The sequence below is a fragment of the Entelurus aequoreus genome, linkage group LG05 (assembly GCF_033978785.1).
Source record: "Entelurus aequoreus isolate RoL-2023_Sb linkage group LG05, RoL_Eaeq_v1.1, whole genome shotgun sequence".
In the NCBI taxonomy this organism is placed as follows: Eukaryota; Metazoa; Chordata; class Actinopteri; order Syngnathiformes; family Syngnathidae; genus Entelurus; species Entelurus aequoreus.
In genome coordinates this window covers 84,566,533-84,592,156 of record NC_084735.1, presented here as the reverse complement: position 1 = coordinate 84,592,156, position 25,624 = coordinate 84,566,533, and the positions used below count along the sequence as shown (strand labels likewise).

At 37.9% G+C, this 25,624-nt stretch overlaps 2 protein-coding genes across 5 annotated transcripts in view; one reads left to right on the top strand and one right to left on the bottom strand.

Moving 5' to 3' along the window:
• The window catches only part of supt6h (SPT6 homolog, histone chaperone and transcription elongation factor), a 37,375-nt gene extending 31,088 nt beyond the window's left edge, over nt 1-6,287 (top strand). The window contains exons 32-37 of the mRNA XM_062049122.1: nt 373-497; nt 3,750-3,862; nt 4,050-4,133; nt 4,211-4,389; nt 5,293-5,552; nt 5,632-6,287. Coding sequence (XP_061905106.1) covers nt 373-497; nt 3,750-3,862; nt 4,050-4,133; nt 4,211-4,389; nt 5,293-5,552; nt 5,632-5,830 — 960 coding nt within the window. The 3' untranslated portion in view covers nt 5,831-6,287. The remainder of the gene's footprint in view (nt 1-372; nt 498-3,749; nt 3,863-4,049; nt 4,134-4,210; nt 4,390-5,292; nt 5,553-5,631) is intronic.
• Nucleotides 6,288-6,473: 186 nt separating this feature from the next.
• On the bottom strand, nt 6,474-25,293 carry LOC133651150 (ras-related protein Rab-34-like). Of its 4 annotated transcripts, XM_062049126.1 has the most exons (11): nt 25,159-25,293; nt 24,933-25,044; nt 24,771-24,862; nt 24,634-24,699; nt 18,624-18,725; nt 18,453-18,517; nt 16,059-16,110; nt 14,478-14,559; nt 6,841-6,931; nt 6,670-6,777; nt 6,474-6,601 (listed from the first exon to the last, which is right to left on the bottom strand). In XM_062049126.1, the coding sequence occupies exons 2-11, from the start codon at nt 25,032-25,034 to the stop codon at nt 6,540-6,542; spliced, it is 822 nt and encodes a 273-aa protein (XP_061905110.1). In that variant the 5' UTR covers nt 25,035-25,044; nt 25,159-25,293; the 3' UTR covers nt 6,474-6,539. The 4 variants fall into 4 exon arrangements, 3 of the variants coding, with proteins under 3 accessions (XP_061905110.1, XP_061905109.1, XP_061905108.1); XM_062049125.1 differs by having other exon boundaries at nt 18,453-18,525; nt 24,771-25,044; XR_009826382.1 differs by having other exon boundaries at nt 6,552-6,601; nt 14,474-14,559; nt 24,771-25,044.
• Between the last annotated feature and the right edge of the window lie 331 nt (nt 25,294-25,624).

The window sequence follows — 25,624 nt, the reverse complement described above, 5'->3', positions numbered from 1 at the left end:
AAGTTTGTGATGACAAGAAAAATAAAAAAAGAACTTTGAGACCATTAAACGTTGTTCTCTTTACACACAAAATGTGCAGAAAAAGAATTAAAACCGAGGTACAGACCATAGCGTGGGTTACTTGTAATGTTGCACCTCTCATAAACATAATCATATGAACAAAATGAAAGTTGTCAGCTGTTAGCATATATTATTGCCTCGATCAAGCATGGTGGAAATGTCTGTGACAAGATACCGCAGTAGTGAACAGTAGGGATGCAATTACTCGATATAATTCTGCACGGGACAATCCGACTTTAATTAAAAAAAACATTTTTTTTGCCATATCGCTTGCCCCTAGGTCTAAGTTTCTATTTGTTGTTCTTCTGACAGAAAATGGAGGAGCTGCTGACCAGAACCAAGAGGGAAAAGCCAGCCTTCATTCCTTACTTTATGTCTGCTTGCAAAGCTCTACCTGGAAAGTTCCTGCTGGGCTATCAGCCTCGTGGAAAACCACGGTGAGCTTCCTAGCATTCACGGCACAGGCTGGCATTTTTTTCTGGAATCCTGTGAGATGGGAGTCATCTTTACTAATAAGGGAGCCGGAATCAACCAGTGAGATATAGATGTCAGGTCAGGCGCCGCCATTTTGTAGTTTTATTACAGTATGCCCACATTGTAATGTGAGAGAAAAGAACTACAAGACCCAGAAGGCAGGAGTGCTTCTGGTTGCGCCAACGGAGAAACAGATTTGTCAAAATACTATGGAGGTCAATTTGTCTTTATTACGAAAGCTTTTTTTTGACACTGAATTTATGTAACTGAATTTTGGGAACAGGGAAATTTTATACACTACATTTTTCTTACACTGAATTTTTACACAATTTTTTTTACACTCAATGTTTTTATGCTGAATTTTTATACACTACATTTTTGCACCCTGAATTTTTTTTACACTCAATGTTTATATGCTGAATTTTTTTACCCTGAATTTTTATACACTGAATTATTTTTAGGCAGAATTTTTATACAATGAATTTTTACACTCTGAATTTTTTTTAGTCAATGATTATACACTGAATTTTTTTCACAATGTTTTTACACTGAATTTTTTTACACAACGTTTTTACGCTGAATTTTTATACTCTGAATTTTTTTTACAGTCAATGTTTATACACTGAATTTTTTTCACAATGTTTTTACACTGAATTTTTTACACAATGTTTTTACACTGAATTTTTACACTCTGAATTTTTTTTTTCACTTAATGTTTATACACTGAATTTTTGACACTATTATTTTTACACTGAATTTTTTTTACAGTCAATGTTTATACACTGAATTTTTTTACACTCAATGTTTATACACTGAATTTTTTACACAATGTTTTTACACTGAATTGTTTTACACTTAATGTTTGTACACTGAATTTTTTCCACAATGTTTTACGCTGAATTTTTATACACTGAATTTTATTTTTTTAACAATGTTTTTAGGCAGAATTTTTACACTCTGAATTTTTTTTACAGTCAATGTTTATACACTGAATTTTTGTACACTATGTTTTTACACTGAATTGTTTTACACAATGTTTTTACACTGAATTTTTACACTCTGAATTTTTTTTTCACTTAATGTTTATACGCTGAAATTTTTTACACTATTATTTTTACTTCGAATTTTTATACACTGAATTTTTACACTCTGAATTTTTTTTACACTCAATGTTTATACACTGAATTTTTTACACAATGTTTTTACACTGAATTTTTACACTCTGAATTGTTTTACACTTAATGTTTATACACTGAATTTTTTCACAATGTTTTTACGCTGAATTTTTATACACTGATTTTTTTTTTACAGTCAATGTTTATACACTGAATTTTTTTACACTCATTTTTTATACTATATTATTTTACACTTATTTTTAAAACACTGAATTTTTATACACTGATTTTTTAAATGAAATTGTCAGCATAATTTAATGTAAAGAAAATTCAGTTCACAAAATTTAAATGCAAAAAATTCAGTTACCGGTACATAAATTCAATGTCAAAAAAATGCTTTCATAATAAAGACACTAACCTCCATAAAATACGACTTACAGCACAAAGGAAGCAATATTATGTTTCATGTGAGGCAGTAAACATGTTTTATTCATCTTGTACACCAGTGGTCTCAAGAAGAACACTTGGAAGCTAAACGATGGCGTCAGAACAGTGCGTAAAAAAGCACATAGTGTGCATGGGAGGCGTCTTTTTGCGCTCGCCATGTGTCTTTCTCTTTGCAGGTGACGTTCCACCATTTTAGTATAAAAATGATGATAAAACAGGTTACAAAAGTGAAGTATAGGTGCACAGAGAGCCTATTTTTAAAAATAGATTATTTTTTATTGATTTTGAATATTATGAATACATTTAGAAATGGAATAAAAAAGAATCGCGATTCGGGTCTGAATCAAAAATGCTCCCCTTGTGGCGAAATGGAGATAGAACTTCCACCATGACTGTTTTAATCAATTACATTTGCATACAAATATCAAAAACATTACTAAATGTGACCACACATTAGAGTGTGTCACATATGCAGTACAGGCCAAAAGTTTGGACACACCTTCTCATTTAATGGGTTTTCTTTATTTTCATGACTATTTACATTGTAGATTGTCACTGAAGGCATCAAAACTATGAATGAACACATGTGGAGTTATGTACTTAACAAAAAAAGGTGAAAAAACTGAAAACATGTTTTATATTCGAATTTCTTCAAAATAGCCACCCTTTGCTCTGATTACTGCTTTGCACACTCTTGGCATTCTCTCGATGAGCTTCAAGAGGTAGTCACCTGAAATGGTTTTCACTAGGGATGTCCGACTTTTTGCCGATATCCGATATTCCGATATTGTCCAACTCTTTAATTACCGATACCGATATCAACCGATACCGATATCAACCGATATATGCAGTCGTGGAATTAACACATTATTATGCCTAATTTGGACAACCATGTATGGTGAAATAAGGTACTTTTTAAAAAAAATAATAAAATAACTAAATCAAAAACATTTTCTTGAATAAAAAAGAAAGTAAAACAATATAAAAACAGTTACATAGAAACTAGTAATGAATGAAAATGAGTAAAATTAACTGTTAAAGGTTAGTACTATTAGTGGAGCAGCAGCACGCACAATCATGTGTGCTTACGGACTGTATCCCTTGCAGACTGTATTGATATATATTGATATATAATGTAGGAACCAGAATATTGATAACAGAAAGAAATGGGGGGAGGAGGTTTTTTATGTTGATTTAATTTAAAAAAAAAAAAAAAAAAAAAAACGATACAGATAATAAAAAAAAACGATACCGATAATTTCCGATATTACATTTTAACGCATTTATCGGCCGATAATATCGGCAGGCCGATATTATCGGACATCCCTAGTTTTCACTTCACAGGTGTCATAGTTTAATTCCTTCAGTGACAATCTACAATGTAAATAGTCATGAAAATGAAGAAAACGCATGTAAATGAGAAGGTGTGTACTGTATATATTACCAAAATATTTCTATATGATTATAAATTATGATCAACATGTTAATCATAAATATAGCATACATTTGAAAAACGACCTGCAGTTCACAAAAATACAAATAATGGTGAGCAGATGAAATAAGATTCAATGAAGAAGAAGAAAAATGGGAGCAACCTTTATTTGATGTACGCCTCACACATGGTGATGGTGGTGTTTTCTTGCATGATGACAGGGTGGAGTACGTGACCATCACACCTGATGGCTTCAGGTATCGCTCACAGGTCTTTCCCACTGTCAACGGCTTGTTCCGCTGGTTCAAGGACCACTACCAGGAGCCTGTGCCCGGTAGGACCCCCAACCCATCATATACCATCATCTTCTCTGTCTATTACTCAAGTTCCTTTGACTTTGTAACCACGAGGGTATGTCGAGCAAATGATAGTTGGCAGCAACCAGCAGAGGGCGCGCTTTGTGTTGATTTGTTCGCTCCGATGACTTTAAAGGTGTTGACGCTGGTCTCCACTATCCACAGGTATCACGCCCACCAACAGCAGCAGCACCCGCACGCGCACGCCCGCATCTCTGAACGCGACGCCCGCCAACATCAACATCGCAGGTTAGGTGCCGCCGTCCGCGTCTTTCTTTTGGGTGAACCGCCCCATCTGACCGGCGGCGTCTCTCTCCTCCTCTCAGACCTGACACGAGCCGTCAACGCCCTCCCCCGCAACATGACCTCGCAGATGTTCAACGCCATCGCCGCCGTCACCGGCCAGGGTCAGAACCCCAACGCCACGCCGGCGCAGTGGGGCTCCAGCCAGTACGGCTACAGCGGCGGCAGCACGGGCGGAGGCGGGAGCTCCTCGGCCTATCACGTGAGTGCACTTGAACGCGGTTGGTTTAGTCCAAAATGTGGTCCGGGGTCCGTTTGCCATTGCTAACAGAAGGCATCAAGTACCAAGTCACATAACTATAAAGCATACACATGTAAAATTAGTTTAAAAAGTTAGCATGCTAACAGTTAGCATGTGTCAAGTACCAAAGTATATGACTTTTAGGTGTTTGGATGCAAAATCGGCAAAAAAAACAAAAGTTAGCTCACTAGAATGCTAACAGTTAGCATGTGTCAAGTATCAAGTTATGAATTCTGAGGGGGTCGGCTGTAAAATTGGCTAAAAAATACCAAATTATATGACTCTTAGGTGTTAAGATGCAAAATCGGCAAAAAAAAACAAAAGAAAGTTAGCTTGCTAGAATGCTATTGTTAACATGCTAATAACAGTTAGCATTTGTCAAGTATCAAGTTATGAGTCTGAGGGGGTCGGCTGTAAAATCGGCTAAGAAGTACAAAATTATATGATGCAAAATCGGCAATAAAAAAAAAAAGTTAGCATGCTAAAGTTAGTTTGCTAAAATGCTAACGTTAGCATGCTAACAGTTAACGTGTCAAGTATCAGGTTATGAGTCTGAGGGGGTTGGCTGTCAAATTGGCTAAAAAGTACCAAATGATATGACTCTTAGGTGTTAAGATGCAAAATCGGCAAAAAAAAAGAAAGTTAGTTTGCTAGAATGCTTTGGTTAACATGCTAACAGTTAGCATTTGTCAAGTATCAAGTTATGAGTCTGAGGGGGTCAGATGTAAAATGGGCTAAGAAGTACAAAATTATATGATGCAAAATAGGCACACACAAAAAAGCGGCACACTAGTGTGCCGCGGCACAGTGGTTGAAAAACACTGGTTTAGTCACACCTGCTGTCAACTATTGCCTTCCTCACAGGTGTTCGCCACGCCCCAGCAGCCTATTGCCACGCCCATGATGACGCCCAGCTACTCGTACACCACGCCCAGCCAGCAGGCCCTCGGCACGCCGCAGTACCCGGGCTCCACGCCGCAGTCGACGCACGCCCACGCCGGCCACACGTCGCATCAAAACCACCACGCCCACAGCAGCCAGCACGGCCACGCCTCCAGCACGCCCTCATCCACCGTGTCCTCCCGAGGGCGGACGCCGCAGCAGCAGCCGACGCCGCCGCCTAAGTAAGTGCAAGCCGACTTGGCGACCTCCTCTTCTGTCCAGCAGATGGCACCAACACCCCGCCCTCTGTCCTCCCTTCAGGCCCAGCAGCAGCGGCAGCAGCTCCACGGCGGTGGATTGGGGCAAGATGGCCGAGCAGTGGCTGAAAGAGAAGGAGGCCGAGGGGCGTAAGAAAAGCCAGAGGATGACGCCGCGCCCGTCGCCAAGCCCCATGATCGAGAGCACGCCCATGTCCATCGCCGGAGACGCCACGCCTCTCCTCGACGAGATGGATCGATAGGACACCCCCCGCTCCACCACCCCGCCCAAACATTTTATCATCAGGTCGCAGCAGTATTCTCAAACAGGAAGTGGGACGTCTAAATATGGACCTGCATGTCAGGCGAGCTGTCAGTCACTTTTTAATTTGCTGTGCGAGGGGGCGGGGCCACACCTGGACTTTTTTACGGAACCAATCAAAGACACGTTTGTTTTTTTGTTTGTCTCAAAGCGCCCGCCGTGCACGCTCACCGGACGAGGGGGGGGGGGAACCACGTCCATGCTGGACGGTCTCGTCTCCGCCGCCGTAGTGTCACGCATGACTTCCTGTTTGAACCTCCGATTGCCAGTTCGTATCGACGCCACGTGACAAGGCCCCCCCCCCGCGCGTGTGAGCTGTATATTACCGTCGCCATAGCAACGCTCGCGTCACAACGGGACAAGGTTGGACCGCCTCTTTAATAAAAGTGTTGAATTTGTCGAGGTTCATTTCCCTTTCATTCGACGACAAGAGACTCTTTTGTCCTCGGCGCTCAAACAATTCCTCCTTTTTCCCCCGTCCCCACATGACGTGCCAGTCATGAGGTCACGGGATTAGTCGCGCCGAGACACATGACCCGGCGGCAGGAAGTCAACAATCCAGTCGGGGCAGAGAACTTCAATTATGGGTTTATTGTCGTCTAATTTACACACAAATTGTCGTCATGACGCTCGTCCCCTTTGCTGTGTGGTCAGCAGCAGTTGGCCTTCCTCCCGGCAGACCGGCGCTCCTCGTCTTTGCCGCCGCTGATCCCTAACAGGACAAACACGCCTGTCAGTCTGACGCAGTCACAGTCCCGACGAGCGCCAGCGGAGACTCACTGATGATGTCGTCTGCGTTCTGTGAGCCGCGTCTCTCCAGCTCCGACAGGATGTCGGCCTCAAAGGTCAAAGCGGCCACGCGCAGGAAGAAGTCTCTCACGCCGTCACCTGACATGACAAAATGATCAATTTAAAGCATTTTTTTTTGTTGCTGTCCTGTTAACGTCACACCTGACTTTGCAGAAACCGCCCAGAACTCCGCCCTGATTTCCTCTGAGAGTCTGATGGCTTCTTCTTCCACGTCAGCCAGCTGCTCAGGGGACTGACCACAAAACAAGACCTTTTGTCAGCGCTACAATAGGTAATTCATCCCGATTCCAAATAGAATATACAGTACAGGCCAAAAGTTTGGACACACCTTCTCATTCAATGCGTTTTCTTCATTTCCATCACTATTTACATTGTAGATTGTCACTGAAGGCATCAAAACACATGTGGAGTTATGTACTTAACAAAAAATAGGTGGAATAACTGAAAAATTGTTTTATATTCTACTTTCTTCAAAATAGCCACCCTTTGCTCGGATTACTGCTTTGCACACTCTTGGCATTCTCTCCATGAGCTTCAAGAGGTAGTCACTTGAAATGGTTTTCACTTCACAGTAGGGATGTCCGATAATGGCTTTTTGCCGATATCCGATATGCCGATATTGTCCAACTCTTTAATTACCGATACCGATATCAACCGATATATACAGTCGTGCAATTAACACATTATTATGCCTAATTTGGACAACCAGGTATGGTGAAGATAAGGTACTTTAAAAAAAAAAATGAATAAAATAAAATAAGATAAATAAATTAAAAACATTTTCTTGAATAAAAAAGAAAGTAAAACAATATAAAAACAGTTGCATAGAAACTAGTAATTAATGAAAATTTGTCAAATTAACTGTTAAAGGTTAGTATTATTAGTGGAGCAGCAGCACGCACAATAATGTGTGCTTACGGACTGTATCCCTTGCAGACTGTATTGATATATATTGATATATAATGTAGGAACCAGAATATTAATAACAGAAAGAAACAACCCTTTTGTGTGAATGAGTGTAAATGGGGGAGGGAGGTTTTTTGGGTTGGTGCACTAATTGTAAGTGTATCTTGTGTTTTTGATGTGGATTTAATTTAAAAAAAACAAAAAATAAACGATACTGATAATAAAAAAAACGATACCGATAATTTCCGATATTACATTTTAACGCATTTATCGGCCGATAACATCGGCTGACTGATATTATCGGACATCTCTACTTCACAGGTGTCATAGTTTGGAGGCCTTCAGTGACAATCTACAACGTAAATAGTCATGAAAATGAAGAAAACGCATTGAAATGAGAAGGTGTGTCCAAACTTTTGGCCTGTACTGTGTATATATACCGTATTTTCTGCACTATAAGGCGCACCTAAAAACCTCCAATTTCCTCAAAAGCTGACAGTGCGCCTTATAATCCGGTGCGCCTTATATATGGACCAATATTGCGCCACAACTACGCTAAGCAGCCGCCGACTTCATTTTCCCCCTTCTACGGCTGCTTACCGGGGGGAAATGAAGTCGGCGGCTGCTTACCGTAGTTGCGAGACCGAAACTTTATGTAAAGACCCAAAAATGGCTCCTATTAAGAGACACGCTTACGACGCAGAGTTTAAACTCAAGGCGATCAGTCACGCAGTAGAACACGGGAATAAAGCAGCAGCGAGAGAAAATTTAACATTAACGAATCAATGGTGCGGAAGTGGAGGAAGCAACATGATGACCCGCGCCAAGTAAAGAAGACTAAACAGAGTTTCCGAGGGAACAAAGCGAGGTGGCTACAGTTGGAGGACGAACTAGAACAGAGAGCAGCAAGTAGAAGTGTCAGTACAATCACTATTTGTTTTGTTGACATTCCCTTTAGCGCAGCTCCATCTAATGGATGCATAACGTAACCCCAGCCTTTACTGTAGCGTCTATTCTATGCGCCTTATAATGCGGTGCGCCTTATATATGAACAAAGTTTTAAATTAGGCCATTCATTGAAGGTGCGCCTTATAGTGCGGAAAATATGGTTTATATATATAAATATTTATTTTTATTTTTTAATGAGTCATTTGATTTTAAAAAATTGTTTTTTTATGCCATCTCCAAGCAACCAGAAGGATCTTTTCCAACCTGCTTTGAAAACGTTTCAATATAACTATTACACCAAATTATACATTGCGAGAATCAAGTCTCATCCGAATCGCAATTCTTATTGATCTTGATTCTAAAATGGATTCATAATTTTCAAAAATCGATTTACAATTTTGAGTCCATTTTTAAAAAGACGTTTTTAAAGGCCTACTGAAATATTTTTTTTATTTAAACGGGGATAGCATATCCATTCTATGTGTCATACTTGATCATTTCGCGATATTGCCATATTTTTGCTGAAAGGATTTAGTAGAGAACATCGACGATAAAGTTTGCAACTTTTGGTCGCTGATAAAAAAAAAAGCCTTGCCTGTACCGGAAGTAGCGTGACGTCACAGGCTGAAAGGTTCTTCACATTTCCTCATTGTTTACACCAGCAGCGAGAGCGATTCGGACCGAGAGAGCGACGATTACCCCATTAATTTGAGCCAGGATGAAAGATTCGTGGATGAGGAACGTGAGAGTGAAGGACTAGAGTGCAGTGCAGGACGCATCTTTTTTCGCTCTGACCGTAACTTAGGTACAAGCTAGCTCATTGGATTCCACACTTTCTCCTTTTTCTATTGTGGATCACGGATTTGTATTTTAAACCACCTGGGATACTATATCCTCTTGAAAATGAGAGTCGAGAACGCGAAATGGACATTCACAGTGACTTTTATCTCCACGACAATACATCGGCGAAGCACTTTAGCTACGGAGCTAACGTGATAGCATCTTGCTTAAATGCAGATAGAAACAAAATAAATAAACCCCTGACTGGAAGGATAGACAGAAAATCAACAATACTATTAAACCATGGACATGTAAATACACGGTTAATGCTTTCCAGCTTGGCGAAGCTTAACAATGCTGTTGCTAATGACGACACTGAAGCTAACTTAGCAACGGGACCTCACAGAGCTATGATAAAAACATTAGCGCTCCACCTACGCCAGCCAGCCCTCATCTGCTCATCACCACCCGTGCTCACCTGCGTTCCAGCGATCGACGGAAGGACGAAGGACTTCACCCGATCATCCGTGCGGTCGGCGGCTAGCGTCGGCTAGCGCGTCTGCTATCCAAGTCAAAGTCCTCCTGGTTGTGTTGCTGCAGCCAGCCGCTAATACACCGATCCCACCTACAACTTTCTTCTTTGCAGTCTTCATTGTTCATTAAACAAATTGCAAAAGATTCACCAACACAGATGTCCAGAATACTGTGGAATTTTGCGATGAAAACAGAGCTTTTTTGTATTGGATTCAATGGTGTCCGAATACTTCCGTTTAACTATTGACGTCACGCGCATACGTCATCATACATAGACGTTTTCAAGCGGAAGTTTAGCGGGAAATTTAAAATGTCACTTTATAAGTTAACCCGGCCGTATTGGCATGTGTTGCAATGTTAAGATTTCATCATTGATATATAAACTATCAGACTGTGTGGTCGCTAGTAGTGGCTTTCAGTAGGCCTTTAAGTTCCTTTCATTGATCAGAAGGCGCTTTTCTAAGCTGTAACATGTTTTGAAGAAATACTACACTACGAGAATCGATTCTGAATCGAATCGTCACACCAGGAATCGAAATCGGATGGCATCAAGGCAGCAGACGGGCACGACATAGAGGTGCACCAAAAAAATATTATTACTTCCTCTTCATCTCGATCCTGAATCGATTCCTAACTTTCAAAAATCGATTTACAATTTTTTTTTTTTACGAGTCAATTTTTATAAAGATGTTTTTAGGCCATTTCCAAGCAACCAGAAGGATCTTTTCCAACCTGTTTTGAAAATGTTTCAATATAACTACCGTATTTTTCGGAGTATAAGTCGCACCGGAGTGTAAGTCGCATTTTTTGGGGAAATGTATTTGATAAAAGCCAACACCAAGAATAGACATTTGAAAGGCAATTTAAAATAAATAAAGAATAGTGAACAACAGGCTGAATAAGTGTACGTTATATGAGGCATAAATAACCAACTGAGAACGTGCCTGGTATGTTAACGTAACATATTATGGTAAGAGTCATTCAAATAACTATAACATATAGAACATGCTATACGTTTACCAAACAATCTGTCACTCCTAATCGCTAAATCCCATGAAATCTTATACGTCTAGTCCAGGGGTCACCAACCTTTTTGAAAGCAAGAGCTACTTCTTGGGTAGTGATTAATGCGAAGGGCTACCAGTTTGATACACACTTAAATAAATTGCCAGAAATAGCCAATTTGCTCAATTTACCTTTAACTCGGTTATTATTAATAATTAATGATATTTACACTTAATTGAACGGTTTAAAGGAGGAGAAAACTCGAAAAAAATGACAATTAAATTTTGAAACATAGTTTATCTTCAATATTGACTCTTTAAAATTCAAAATTCAACCGAAAAAAAGAAGAGAAAAACTAGCAAATTTGAATCTTTTTTTAAAAATTAAAAAAATTATTTATGGAACATCATTAGTAATTTTTCCCGATTAAGATTAATTTTAGAATTTTGATGACATGTTTTAAATAGGTTAAAATCCAATCTGCACTTTGTTAGAATATATAACAAATTGGACCAAGCTATATTTCTAACAAAGACAAATCATTATTTCTTCTAGATTTTCCAGAACAAAAATTTTAAAAGAAATTCAAAAGACTTTGAAATAAGATTCAAATTTGATTCTACAGATTTTCTAGATTTTCCAGAATAATTTTTTTGAATTTTAATCATAATAAATTTGAAGAAATATTTCACAAATATTCTTCGTCGAAAAAACAGAAGCTAAAATGAAGAATTAAATTAAAATGTATGTATTATTCTTTACAATAATAAAAAACAAATTTACTTGAACATTGATTTAAATTGTCAGTAAAGAAGAGGAAGGAATTTAAAAGGTAAAAATGTATATGTGTTTAAAAATCCTAAAATCATTTTTAAGGTTGTATTTTTTCTCTAAAATTGTTTTTCTAAAAGTTATAAGAAGCAAAGTAAAAAAAAAAATGAATTTATTTAAACAAGTGAAGACCAAGTCTTTAAAACATTTTCTTGGATTTTCAAATTCTATTTGAGTTTTGTCTCTCTTAGAATTAAAAATGTCGGGCAAAGCGAGACCAGCTTGCTAGTAAATAAATACAATTTTAAAAATGGAGGCAGCTCACTGGTAAGTGCTGCTATTTGAGCTATTTTAAGCACGGGCCAGCGGGCTACTCATCTGGTCCTTACGGGCTACCTGGTGCCCGCGGGCACCGCGTTGGTGAGCCCTGGTCTAGTCTCTTACGTGAATGAGCTAAATAATATTATTTGATATTTTACGCTAATGTGTTAATAATTTCACACATAAGTCACTCCTGAGTATAAGTCGCACCCCCGGCCAAACTATGATAAAAAACTGCGACTTATAGTCCGAAAAATACGGTACACCAAATTACACATTGCAAGAATCAATTCTCATCCGAATCGTGATTCTTATTTATCTTGATTCTAAATGGATTCATAGTTTTCAAAAATCTATTTACAATTTTGAGTCCGTTTTTAAAAAGACGTTTTTATGTCACTTTCATTGATCAGAAGGCGCTTTTCTAAGCTGTAACATGTTTTGAAGAAATACTACACTGCGAGAATCGATTCTGAATCGAATCGTCACACCAGGAATCGAAATCGGATGGCATCAAGGCAGCAGACGGGCACGACAGAGCACCAAAAAAATATTATTACTATTCTTCTTCATCTCAAACCTGAATCGAATCCTAACTTTCAAAAATCGATTTCCCCGCCTTCCGCCCGAATGCAGCTGAAATAGGCTCCAGCACCCCCGCGACCCCGAATGGGACAAGCAGTAGAAAATGGATGGATGGATTTACACTTTTTTTTTTTACTACTTTACAGTGGAACTACAGAATACGAGCCAGATGAGTTTGGGGATACGAGCTGTCTCTGTCTCTCGGCTAATTGTTGAGCTCCAGGTTGTGAGCAAAGATTGAGCTGCGCTAGTATCTAGTTCCTAGTTACTCTTACCCGTAAGAGCCGACCGAAACATCCGGCCTCACACGTTAGCATTAGCTAACATTTAGCATTAACTGATAGGTAATGAGCATGTGGGTTTTTAACTTGGTGAAGCAGTTTGAGTGTAGCACTGTTAACGTTGAAATGATATCCTAACAGTGGACATTTATCCATGAAAATATTGGGAAGCAGCTGGAAGGAGAGACCATGGAGGTCCACGCTCCAAGAAAATAGGTGTGACTCTTTAGGCACCTCACGATTTTTTCCCGTTCAGATTTTTGGGGGTAACGAATCGATTCTCAATTGAACACGATTCTCGTAATATATTATTTGGTATTTAAATTCTAATAAAACCTTTTCAAAACAGGTTACAAAAAGCCCATTTTGGCTCCTCTAAAATACTTTTTTTTTTTTTATGTATTTTTTTACATTTTTATTTACAAAAAATTGCGGAATGTTAATCTATTAAAAGAAAATAGAGCAACTCCAACCCAATTGCAAATTTACATTACTTAGGATAGAAAAATGCAAAGCAATTGAGTAGACATACAAATACAATACTAATTTTTGTAATTATCTTTTTATTAAAGCAACAGTATTAATATCAATAAAAGCTATTTAATGTTTTTAATCCAAAAATGTATTTAAAAAAAAACAAAAAAATTTTTTTAAATCGATTCTCGAAAATTAAGAATTAATTTAGAAAATCTGAATAAATAAAAAGTAAGTCGATCTATTAAATGCTGCATATTATTATTACATTACTTCATAAAACTTCTGTAGTTGTTTGTACAACATTGTATTGTATTTTTCATAAAATATTTCATACATAAAAGTTAGTTTTTCTTTTTAAAAGGCATGTTACATGTTAAAGAAGCACTAACTTCACAAAATATTTTCATAACTTTTGGGACAATACATGGCTCGAGGGGGTCTGTATCGCTTTCACTGGCACTTAGCGACTTTGAGGAGGGTGGCAGGAACCCCGCCACACAAAAAAAAAACTACAAAAGTGCTTTACGGCATACGTCACTGCTATCGTGGCAAAAGCTGCAAAACAACAAACAAAAACCGAAAAGTTTTGTCTGAGGAGACAAAAATAAGAAAAAGGGAGGCTACCCGGGTAAAAGGACAGTCAGGGATCAACATTGCCTCGGCTTTCACTCGCTGGCGTGGTCTTAAAGATGAGGAAGGATTTTCAGACGATGCTGCCTGGGCTCTGTTCCTGCTGGACTAGTAAGTACTTTTCAATGCTCTAATCAAATGCTAATGTTTGCGTTCAGAAATGTGCACAGTAGCAATAAATAGGCACTAGCTTGACCGCTCCACACCGACACGACAACATTTAAAAGTACTGTCGTATCCGCTCGTACGTACGTGTTATATGTCGTCGTTTCTGACGATTTTACGACGCTATACGCGGAAATGTGGTCATCCTTCAAGAAAAACACTACCGCTCTTGTCCACTGGCGCCGCCAAAATCAACCAAAACTGAAAGTTATTAAGTGGGGCTTTAAATTGTGACATTTTGGTGGACAGGCATCGATTCAACTGAGAAGAATTCATTTCACAATACGACTTTTCCAAGTTGTTTCACAGAATCAGTCAAACTCCAAAGGTGAAATAATGTATTTTGTGTGGTTTTTTTGCATCATTTTCACCCACGCCGAGGTCCTTCTTGGTGCCCACGAGGAAGAGGAGTACGCTGGACGGGTCGTTCTCCTTCATGGCGTCTTCCAACCACTGCCTACGCCAACAACATGTGGTCGTTAACTCTTTTCACTATTCTAATGTTGCATCAAACAATTTCCACCAAGGACCACGGACTGACAAATGAAAGGATATGGGGCCATTTTGGTAGTTTTCACATTCAAAACCGTACAAAATATATATTTTTTTCAAATAACTCTAAAATGCAATATTGCTAGAAATTTGGTGTGAATGCTACGGAGCCCCTAAAGGGACGTGGGGGGGGGGAGTAAAAAATATTTATAATTTTTTTGTTTTTGTATTGTTTTGTTTTTTTAGACATGTATCTCGTGCGCACGAGAAACTTTTTATAAAGTTATAAAAAAAATGTTTTTAAATTGTATAATTTTTTTTTAGACATGTATCTCGTGCGCATGAGAGTTTCTCGTGCGCACGAGAAAGTTTCTTATGCGCACGAGATACATGTCTAAAAAAAAATATATATATATATATATTATAAAATTGTTATATATTTTTTTATAACTTTATAAAAAGTTTCTCGTGCGCACGAGAAAGTTTCTTATGCGCACGAGATACATGTCTAAAAAAATATATATATATATTATAAAATTATTATATATTTTTTTATAACTTTATAAAAAGTTTCTCGTGCACACGAGAAAGTTTCTTGTGTGCACGAGATACATGTCTAAATATGTATATATATATATATATTATAAAATTAATTATATATTTTTTTATAACTTCATAAAAAGTTTCTTGTGCGCACGAGATACATGTCTAAAAATATATATATATATATTATAAAATTATTATATATTTTTTTATAACTTTATAAAAAGTTTCTCGTGTGCACAAGAAAGTTTCTTGTGCGCACGAGTTACATGTCTAAAAGAAATAAAAAATAATAAAAAAAATGTTTTCCCCCATGTCCCTTTAGGGGCTCCGTAGAATGCTAAAGAGCCAAAACCGAACAGAAATGCTGACAGTTAGCACACTGGCCAGATAGCGTCAATTACCAAAATGAGCTAAAAAAAAAAAAAAAAGCTAGCATGCTGACAGTACTATGCTAACATTCTGACAATAGCATGCTTACAGTTAGCATTAGTAAAATACCAAACGGTATGACACTCAGGTGTATAGCTGCTAAATTAGTTGTTTTTTTTAATGCCAGCATGATTTTGTTAAAATGCTAACTGTAACGTGTGTTAAGTACCAAAATATATAACTCTTAAAGGCCTGTACCTGAAACATTTGTTTAAAATGCTAGCATGCTAATATTAGCTTGCATCAAGTACCAAAATATGACTGGGGTGTATACCGACAGTATTGACTTAAAAATTGTATGTACTAAATATCGCTTTATATACTATAATAAGGATGCTAACAGTTAAAAAATGAGGTTACGGGGCCGCACTTTGGACACCCCTGAAGCAGAGGGTCAACCATTGTAACATGTTGATGGGCAAGGTTGTCAAAAGACGTCCCTGTTGTGAACTAAAGTGCTGAGACAACAAAGGACAAAATTGGTCTTACCTGGCGTGGATTAATGAGCTGGCCCTGCCCAGGTCGAACACCACAATGATGGCTGCAGGACACAACACAAAGAAGAGACGCTTTTGAGGACACAACACAAAGAAGAGACGCTTTTGAGGACACAACACAAAGAAGAGACACTTGACACAACACAAAGAAGAGGCACTTTTTAGGACACGACACAAAGAAGAGACACTTTTGAGGACACAACACAAAGAAGAGACGCTTTTGAGGACACAACACAAAGAAGAGATGCTTTGAGGACACAACACAAATAAGAGACACTTTTGAGGACACAACACAAAGAAGAGACACTTGACACAACACAAAGAAGAGGCACTTTTTAGGACACGACACAAAGAAGAGACACTTTTGAGGACACAACACAAAGAAGAGACGCTTTGAGGACACACACAACACAAAGAAGAGACACTTTTTAGGATACAACACAAAGAACAGGCACTTTTGTGGACACAACACAAAGGAGACAAACATTTAAGGACACAACACAAAGAATAGACACTTTTAGGTCACAACACAAAGAAGACACAAATTTGAGGACACAACACAAAGAAGACACACATTTGAGGACACGACACAAAGAAGACACAACATTTAAGGACACAACACAAAGATGAGACAATTAAGAAAACAACACAAAGAAGAGACAAGAACACAACACAAAGAAGAGACAATTAAGAACACAACGCAAAGAAGAGACAATTAAGAACACAACACAAAGAAGAGACATTTAAGAACACAACACAAGAAGACACACATTTTAAGGACACAACACAAATAAGAGACAATTGAGAACACAACACAAAGAAGACACATATTTTAAGAACACAACACAAATAAGAGACAATTAAGAACACAACACAAAGAAGACACACATTTTAAGGACACAACACAAAGAAGAGATAATTGAGGACACAACACAAAGAAGAGACACTTTTGAGGACACAAAACAAAGAAGAGACACTTGAGGACACAACACAAAGAAGAGACACTTTTAAGACAACACAAAGAAGACACACATTTGAGGACACGACACAAAGAAGACACACATTTAAGAACACAAAGAAGAGACACTTTTAAGGACACAACACAAAGAAGAGACAATTAAAAACACAACACAAAGAATACACATTTTTAAGAACACAACACAAAGAAGACACACATTTAATGACACAACACAAAGAAGAGACATTTAAGAACACAACACAAAGAAGACACACATTTAAGGACACAACACAAAGAAGACACACATTTGAGGACACAACACAAAGAAGACACACATTTAAGGACACAACACAAAGAAGAGACACTTTTAAGACACAACACAAAGAAGACACACCTTTGAGGACACAACACAAAGAAGACACACTTAAGGACACAACACAAAGAAGAGACAATTAAGAACACAACACAAAGAAGACACAAGGAAAAACACAACACAAAGAAGAGACATTTAAAAACACAATACAAAGAAGAGACATTTAAGAACACAACACAAAGAAGAGACATTTAAGAACACAACACAAAGAAGAGACATTTAAGAACACAACACAAAGAAGAGACATTTAAGGACACAACACAAAGAAGAGACATTTAAGGACACAACACAAAGAAAAGACACATTTAAGAACACAACACAAAGAAGAGACAACACAAAGAAGAGACACAACACAAAGAAGAGACACAACACAAAGAAGAGAGACAACACAAAGAAGAGACAACACAAACAAGAGACACAAGACAAAGGAGAGACACAAGACAAAGAAGAGAGACAACACAAAGAAGAGACACAACACAAGGAAGAGAGACAACACAAAGAAGAGAGACAACACAAAGAAGAGACACAACAAAAAGAAGAGACACAACACAAAGAAGAGAGACAACATAAACAAGAGACACAACACAAAGAAGAGAGACAAGACAAAGAAGAGAGACAACACAAAGAAGAGACACAACACAAATAAGAGAGACAACACAAACAAGAGACACAACACAAAGGAGAGACACAAGACAAAGAAGAGAGACAACACAAAGAAGAGACACAACACAAAGAAGAGACACAACACAAGGAAGAGAGACAACACAAAGGAGAGACACAACACAAGGAAGAGAGACAACACAAAGGAGAGACACAAGACAAAGAAGAGACACAAGACAAAGAAGAGAGACACAACACAAAGAAGAGAGACAACACAAAGAAGAGAGACACAAGACAAAGAAGAGAGACACAACACAAAGAAGAGAGACACAAGACAAAGAAGAGAGACACAAGACAAAGAAGAGACACAAGACAAAGAAGAGAGACACAACACAAAGAAGAGAGACACAAGACAAAGAAGAGAGACACAAGACAAAGAAGAGAGACAATGTCACCCTGAGCTCCTCTGTAGTAGGTGGAGGCGATGCACTTGAAGCGCTCCTGACCTGCTGTGTCCCACCTGCAACACTTTCCAATCCATCATGTGACATGTGACTCTCTGAGGCGTCCCTCAGGGCTCCGCCCTCAGCACCGCCTCTCTGTGGAGACCACGACGTCATACTCACAGCTGCAGATTGAAGGGGACGCCGAGCACCTGGAAGCGTTCCATCTGGAAGTCCACGCCGATGGTGGCCTTGTAGTTCCTGCTGAAGGCGCCGCTGCAGAACCTGCCAGGAACATGGATCATGCGTATCGTCACGGCAACATGTCTGCTCATTTCCATCAGCAGACTTTTTCTGTGTTTGACACAAACATAGAAACACTCGGCAGTTCTTACTCGCAGGGTTTCATCAAAAAGCGACATCAGTGTGTAAAGGATATCACCACACGGGCTCAGGAACACTTCAGAAAAACCACTGTCAGTAACTACAGTTGGTCGCTACATCTGTAAGTGCAAGTTAAAACTCTTACTATGCAAAGCGAAAGCCATTTATCAACAACACCCGAGCTCATCTAAGATGGGCTGATGCAAAGTGTAAAAGTGTGGGTTAGGAGTATGAACTCTAACCCTAACCTAACCCTATGCAAAGTAAACCATCCGGATTGTCCTAGGCGCAAAGTGTAAAAGCCAGCATGTGTGATGGTATGGGGGTGTATTAGTGCCCAAGACATGGGTAACTTACACATCTGTGATGGTATGGGGGTGTATTAGTGCCCAAGACATGGGTAACTTACACATCTGTGAAGGCACCATTCATGCTGAAAGGTACATACAGCTTTTGGAGCAACATATGTTGCCATCCAAGCAACGTTCTCATGGACGCCCCTGCTTATTTCAGCAAGACAATGCCAAGCCACGTGTTACATCAACGTGGCTTCATAGTAAAAGAGTGCGGGTACTAGACTGGCCTGCCTGTAGTCCAGACCTGTCTCCCATTGAAAATGTGTGGCACATTATGAAGCCTAAAATACCACAACAGAGACCCCGGGACAACTTTTTTGCAATGTGTTGCTGCCATTAAATTCCAAGTTAATGATTATTTGTAAAAAAAAGAAAAAAATTTCAGTTGGAACATGAAATATCTTGTCTTTGCAGTCTATTCAATTGAATATAAGTTGAAAAGGATTAGCAAATCAACGTGCCAACTTCACTGCTTTTGGGTTTTGTAAAACATTAAAGAAATAGTAAAAACTTAAAATTAGCGGATATATCTGAAGTTGATGTAGAGATAGAAACTATTCTGCAAAAAGGGCATAAACAATTAAAAAAAAGACTTAAAACATTACAAAAAAATACTAAGAACTTATAATCGACAGATCTGAAGTGAATCTATTCTAGAGACTTGTTGAAAGTAAAAAAAAAAGTATGACTTTTTAAAATATTTGTTTCATTGCTCAAAAAGTAATAATGAATTACTTCACATCAAATATTTCAAATACTTTGAACATTTTGGCGGGGAAATAAAGCATATTTTGGGTGTTTGCCGTATGAAATATAAAAACAAAGTTTTCTTTGACAAAAAAGGGCATAGAAATTAAAATTAACAACATTAAAATAAAAATAAAAACGTATAATTGACTGCTAGATCTGAAGTTGATCTAGAGACTTGTTGAAAGTAAAAAAACAAAAATGTATGATTTAATTTGATGTGATTTAATACTTTTATGAGTGGGACCCTTTTGGATCCCCAATCATTTTAGTGTTGTTGTTTTTTTAACTGTAATGTGTGTGTGTGTATATATATATATATACAGTATATATTTATATGTATAATTAATTTATATATACATATATATATAATTAATTTATATATACATATATATATAATTAATTTATATATACATACTGTATATATAAAAAAACATAATAAATGTATATATATATATGTACAGTGTATATATATATATATATATATATATATAATTAATTTATATATATATACTGTATATATAAAAAAAACATAATAAATGTATATATATATGTACAGTATATATATATATAATATATATATATATATAATGTGTGTATATATATGTATATATATATGTATATATATATATATTATATATATATATATATAATGTGTGTATATATATGTATATATATATATATATATATATATATATATATATATATATATATATATATATATATATATATATATATATATATATATATATATATATATATATATATATATATGAATAATTGCCCTAATTAAGACTCCACATCAAATATTCCCATTTGAAATTGTTTGGGGAAAATATTGCATATTTGTTTGTTTTTGCCATAAAAAACTTAAGTTTTCTTTGACAAAAAAAACATGTGCGACTTATATATGTTTTTTTCCTTCTTTATTATGCATTTTCGGCCGGTGCGACTTATACTCCGGAGCGACTTATACTCCGAAAAATACGGTATCCGGAAGGGTCGCAATACTCGCGGAACGCAGCGAGAAAGTTGGCAACAGTCCCATTATAATGTGTTTATGAGTGAAGTTAGCACCAAAATGTTTCTGTGGCGGGCCAAATAACAAATAAATGAACGTACAGCGAACAATAAATGTTTTTTAAAAAAACGACTTGAAGCAGGGGTGTCCAAACTTATTCCACAGAAAAATAAAAGCATGCGGGGGACATTTTGATATTTTTCATTTTCAAAACCATTACGATGTAAAGTTTTTTTTGTTAAACGTCAGGGCTCTCCTTAAGTTTGGTTCCGGAGACCCACAAGGCTCTCAGTCATAAAAATATACATATTTTTTTAAAGGTTGAGTTTTTTTCCTGCACTGATGTGGGATCTGAGCCGAGGATGTCGTTGTGGCTTGTGCAGCCCTTTGAGACAATCGTGATTTAGGGCTATATAAGTAAACGATTGATTGATTGATTGATAAAGTCATATTTCTTCAAATTTTCCAACGCTTAAATCTCTACATCAACTTCAGGTTTATAATAATAATAATAATGGATTAGATATACATACATATATATATATTATATATATATATATTTCTAGACACTCAAAGCACTATCTGCTGATATAAACAAAAACATGTTAACATAAGTCGCATTTTTGGGGGAAATGTATTTGATAAAAGCCAACACCAAGAATAGACATTTGAAAGGCAATTTAAAATAAATAAAGAATAGTGAACAACAGGCTGAATAAGTGTACGTTATATGAGGCATAAATAACCAACTGGTATGTTAACGTAACATATTATGGTAAGAGTCATTCAAATAACTATAACATATAGAACATGCTATACGTTTACCAAACAATCTGTCACTCCTAATCGCTAAATCCCATGAAATCTTATACGTCTAGTCCAGGGGTCGGCAACCCGCGGCTCTAGAGCCGCATGCGGCTCTTTAGCGCCGCCCTAGTGGCTCTCTGGAGCTTTTTCATAAATGTATGAAAAATGGAAAAAGATGAGGGGAAAAAATATATATTTTGTTTCAATATGGTTTCTGTAGGAGGACAAACATAACACAAACCTCCCTAATTGTTATAAAGCACACTGTTTATATTAAACATGCTTCACTGATTCGAGTATTTGGCGAGCGCCGTTTTGTCCTACTAATTTTGGCGGTCCTTGAACTCACCTTAGTTTGTTTACAATGTATAACTTTCTCCGACTTTCTAGGACGTGTTTTATGCCACTTCTTTTTCTGTCTCATTTTGTCCACCAAACTTTTAACGTTGTGCATGAATGCACAAAGGTGAGTTTTGTTGATGTTATTGACTTGTGTGGAGTGCTAATCAGACATATTTGGTCACTGCATGACTGCAAGCTAATCGATGCTAACATGCTATTTAGGCTAGCTATATGTACATATTGCATCATCATGCCTCATTTGTAGCTATATTTGAGCTCATTTAGTTTACTTTAAGTCATCTTAATTCAATTTATATCTCATGACACACTATCTGTATGTAATATGGCTTTTAATTTTTTGCGGCTCCAGACAGATTTGTTTTTGTATTTTTGGTCCAATATGGCTCTTTCAACATTTTGGGTTGCCGACCCCTGGTCTAGTCTCTTACGTGAATGAGATCAATAATATTATTTGATATTTTACAGTAATGTGTTAATAATTTCACACATAAGTCGCTCCTGAGTATAAGTCGTACCTCCGGCCAAACTATGAAAAAAACTGCGACTTATAGTCCGAAAAATACGGTACTCCTTGGAAAAAAACAACTTTCGGCTACTTCAGAGCTGGGCAAATATTTACACTCGGGGGGCCACATTGAGAGAGAAAAACATTTCTGGGAGGGGCCAATGTATAAAAAATGATGTATACACATTTAGCTGTAAAAATTTGCTGTGTGTTTGTGTCCCTTTTTTTTCCAGGAACACGAATACAAAAAGTCACAATGTCTGATAGAATTCTAAAAACGTTATGACAGACCACCTCAAAAAAACGGAATGGAATTTTACCGTTTTTTACTGAATGGGACACCCAAGAAAGTGGGATTTACTATATTATCTATGAGCAATAAAACACTGAATATTAACAACATATGAACATTGCTCCTCTTTTACTTCTCAGACCCGCTCCTGGATAGTTGTGTATCTTTTATAATCAAGCGAAACACAACAAAAATTTAACAAACAAACTTAAAGGCCTACTAAAATGATTTTTTTTTATTTAAATGGGAATAGTAGATCCATTCTATGTGTCATATTTGATCATTTCGCGATATTGCCATATTTTTGCTGAAAGGATTTAGTAGAGAAAATCGACGATAAAGTTCGCAACTTTTGCTCGCTGATAAAAAAAAAGCCTTGCCTGTAGCGGAAGTAGCGTGACGTCACAGGAGCTAGTATTCCTCACAATTCCCCGTTGTTTACAATGGAGCGAGAGAGATTCGGACCGAGAAAGTGATGATTACCCCATTAATTTGAGCGACGATGAAAGATTCGTAGATGAGGAACGTTACAGTGAAGGACTTGAGAGACAGTGATGGACGTATCTTTTTTTGCTCTGACCGTAACTTAGGTACAAGCTGGCTCATTGGATTCCACACTCTCCTTTTTTTATTGTGGATCACGGATTTGTATTTTAAACCACCTCGGATACTATATCCTCTTGAAAATGAGAGTCGAGAACGCGAAATTGACATTCAGTGCCTTTTATCTCCACGACAATACATCGGCGAAGCACTTTAGCTACGAGCTAACGTGATAGCATCGTGCTTTAACTGCATATAGAAACAAAAAAATAAACCCCTGACTGGAAGGATAGATAGAAAATGCATCGGGACTTCACCCGATGCGTTTGGCGGCCCGGAGACGTAGGAAGTCAAGGTGAGGTCGGCGGCTAGCGCGGCTAGCGCGGCTAGCGCTCCAACAAAGTCCTCCTGGTTGTGTTGCTGTAGTCCGCTGCTAATACACTGATCCCACCTACAACTGTCTTCTTTGCAGCCTTCATTGTTCATTAAAAAAATTGCAAAAGATGTCCAGAATACTGTGGAATTATGAAATGAAAACAGAGCTTTTTGTATAGGATTCTACGGGGTACCATAACTTCCGTTACTCGGACTTCGTCACGCGCATACGTCATCATACCGCGACTTTTCAGCCGGATATTTCCCGGGAAGTTTTAAATGTCACTTTATAAGTTAACCCGGCCGTATTGGCATGTGTTGCAATGTTAATATTTCATCATTGATATATAAACTATCAGACTGCGTGGTCGCTAGTAGTGGCTTTCAGTAGGCCTTTAATGATAAGTAATAAACACCTACAATATGATATATTATCACTTTAATGCAGAAATGTGTTATAAAATCTGCTTCCGCATCTGTTTCTAACTGGCTTTCGGGCTGGCTGCTCTGAAAACAAACCCCGCCCACTCTGGTTTGTTCCTGGTCTGAGCTGCTAGATTACCGTAATAACTCGTAAAACACCCAAAAGTGCAGATTTCAACTATTGAAATACTTTCTATAGTTCAAGACTTAGTCATTTAAAAACAGCACTGCACATCATAATGGCGGCGACCGTTTTGATTTGAAAGGTCTGACAAAATGATGTAGAATGTCCGGTGGACCGGATTTGAAAATTTTAACGGGCCGCACGTATTTTGCCCAGGTCTGGACTACTTCATACCAGACCGCTCGCACCTTACCTGCTGACCAAGCATGTTTTCCCCACAGAGACGTCGCCCACGACGATGACTTTGGCCACGTTGAAGCTGCAAAGCCAGACAAGTTCAGTCAGTGGCGTTCCAGAACCGCGTGACCCCGTTCGACCCCTCCACCTCACCTGACGGCGTCCTCCCTGCGGTGGTGGCAGGCGGCCGTCACGTCGGGGTGGAAGACGTCTTCGGTGTGCAGCGCCGCTCTGGGACTGAAGCACTGCCGTCAGCGCGGGGAAAAGAAGATTGAGCAACACGGCGGTCACCACGGCGCTGGCTGCGGGCCTCACCTTGGGGAGGTGAGTGATGATCCTGTCGCTCTTCGCCGGAGGCACCATGGAGGCGCTTGGTGCAGGAGCTTTTTCTTCAACATCAAATAAAGTCACATTCATTCTTCACATACTTCAATGACGTCAAAGTCACGTGTAGTATGAAAATATAAAACAGGACATTAAAAAGCGGAACACGTGAGAACAACAACATCATTTGCATTAATAAACGTATCAAAAAGCTTACATGAAGGTGCAGGCTGCCTTTAAAAGACGTCAAATTAATCCAGATGGAGATGAGTTGCTTCAGTGTCCGTCGACAAGACAAAAGCAGAACAACTGAGAGAGAAAAAATGAAGTCAGCAGACTTTTTCCCCCCTCATAATTAACTTTACCTTGTGGGAGGCAGCGAGGAAACAGCGCCCCTATGTGGCTGCAAGGAGAACAGCAGCACGATAGTGTTTATTTTAACAGCTTGAAATGCTATTACGTTGCCATTTTTTTATTTCAATCATGTCAACTCATTAGTATTATTACAATTATAGTTAATATTTAATACTTAAATAGGATTAAAATTTAAATACTCGGGTTCAAAGTACAAAATACAGTACACGTAAATAAATCCCATGTAATCTTTTTATTTACTTCTTCGTAATTATAACTACTCTTTTTTTAATTATTATAACTACTCTTCAAAATTATTTTCTGCGTAA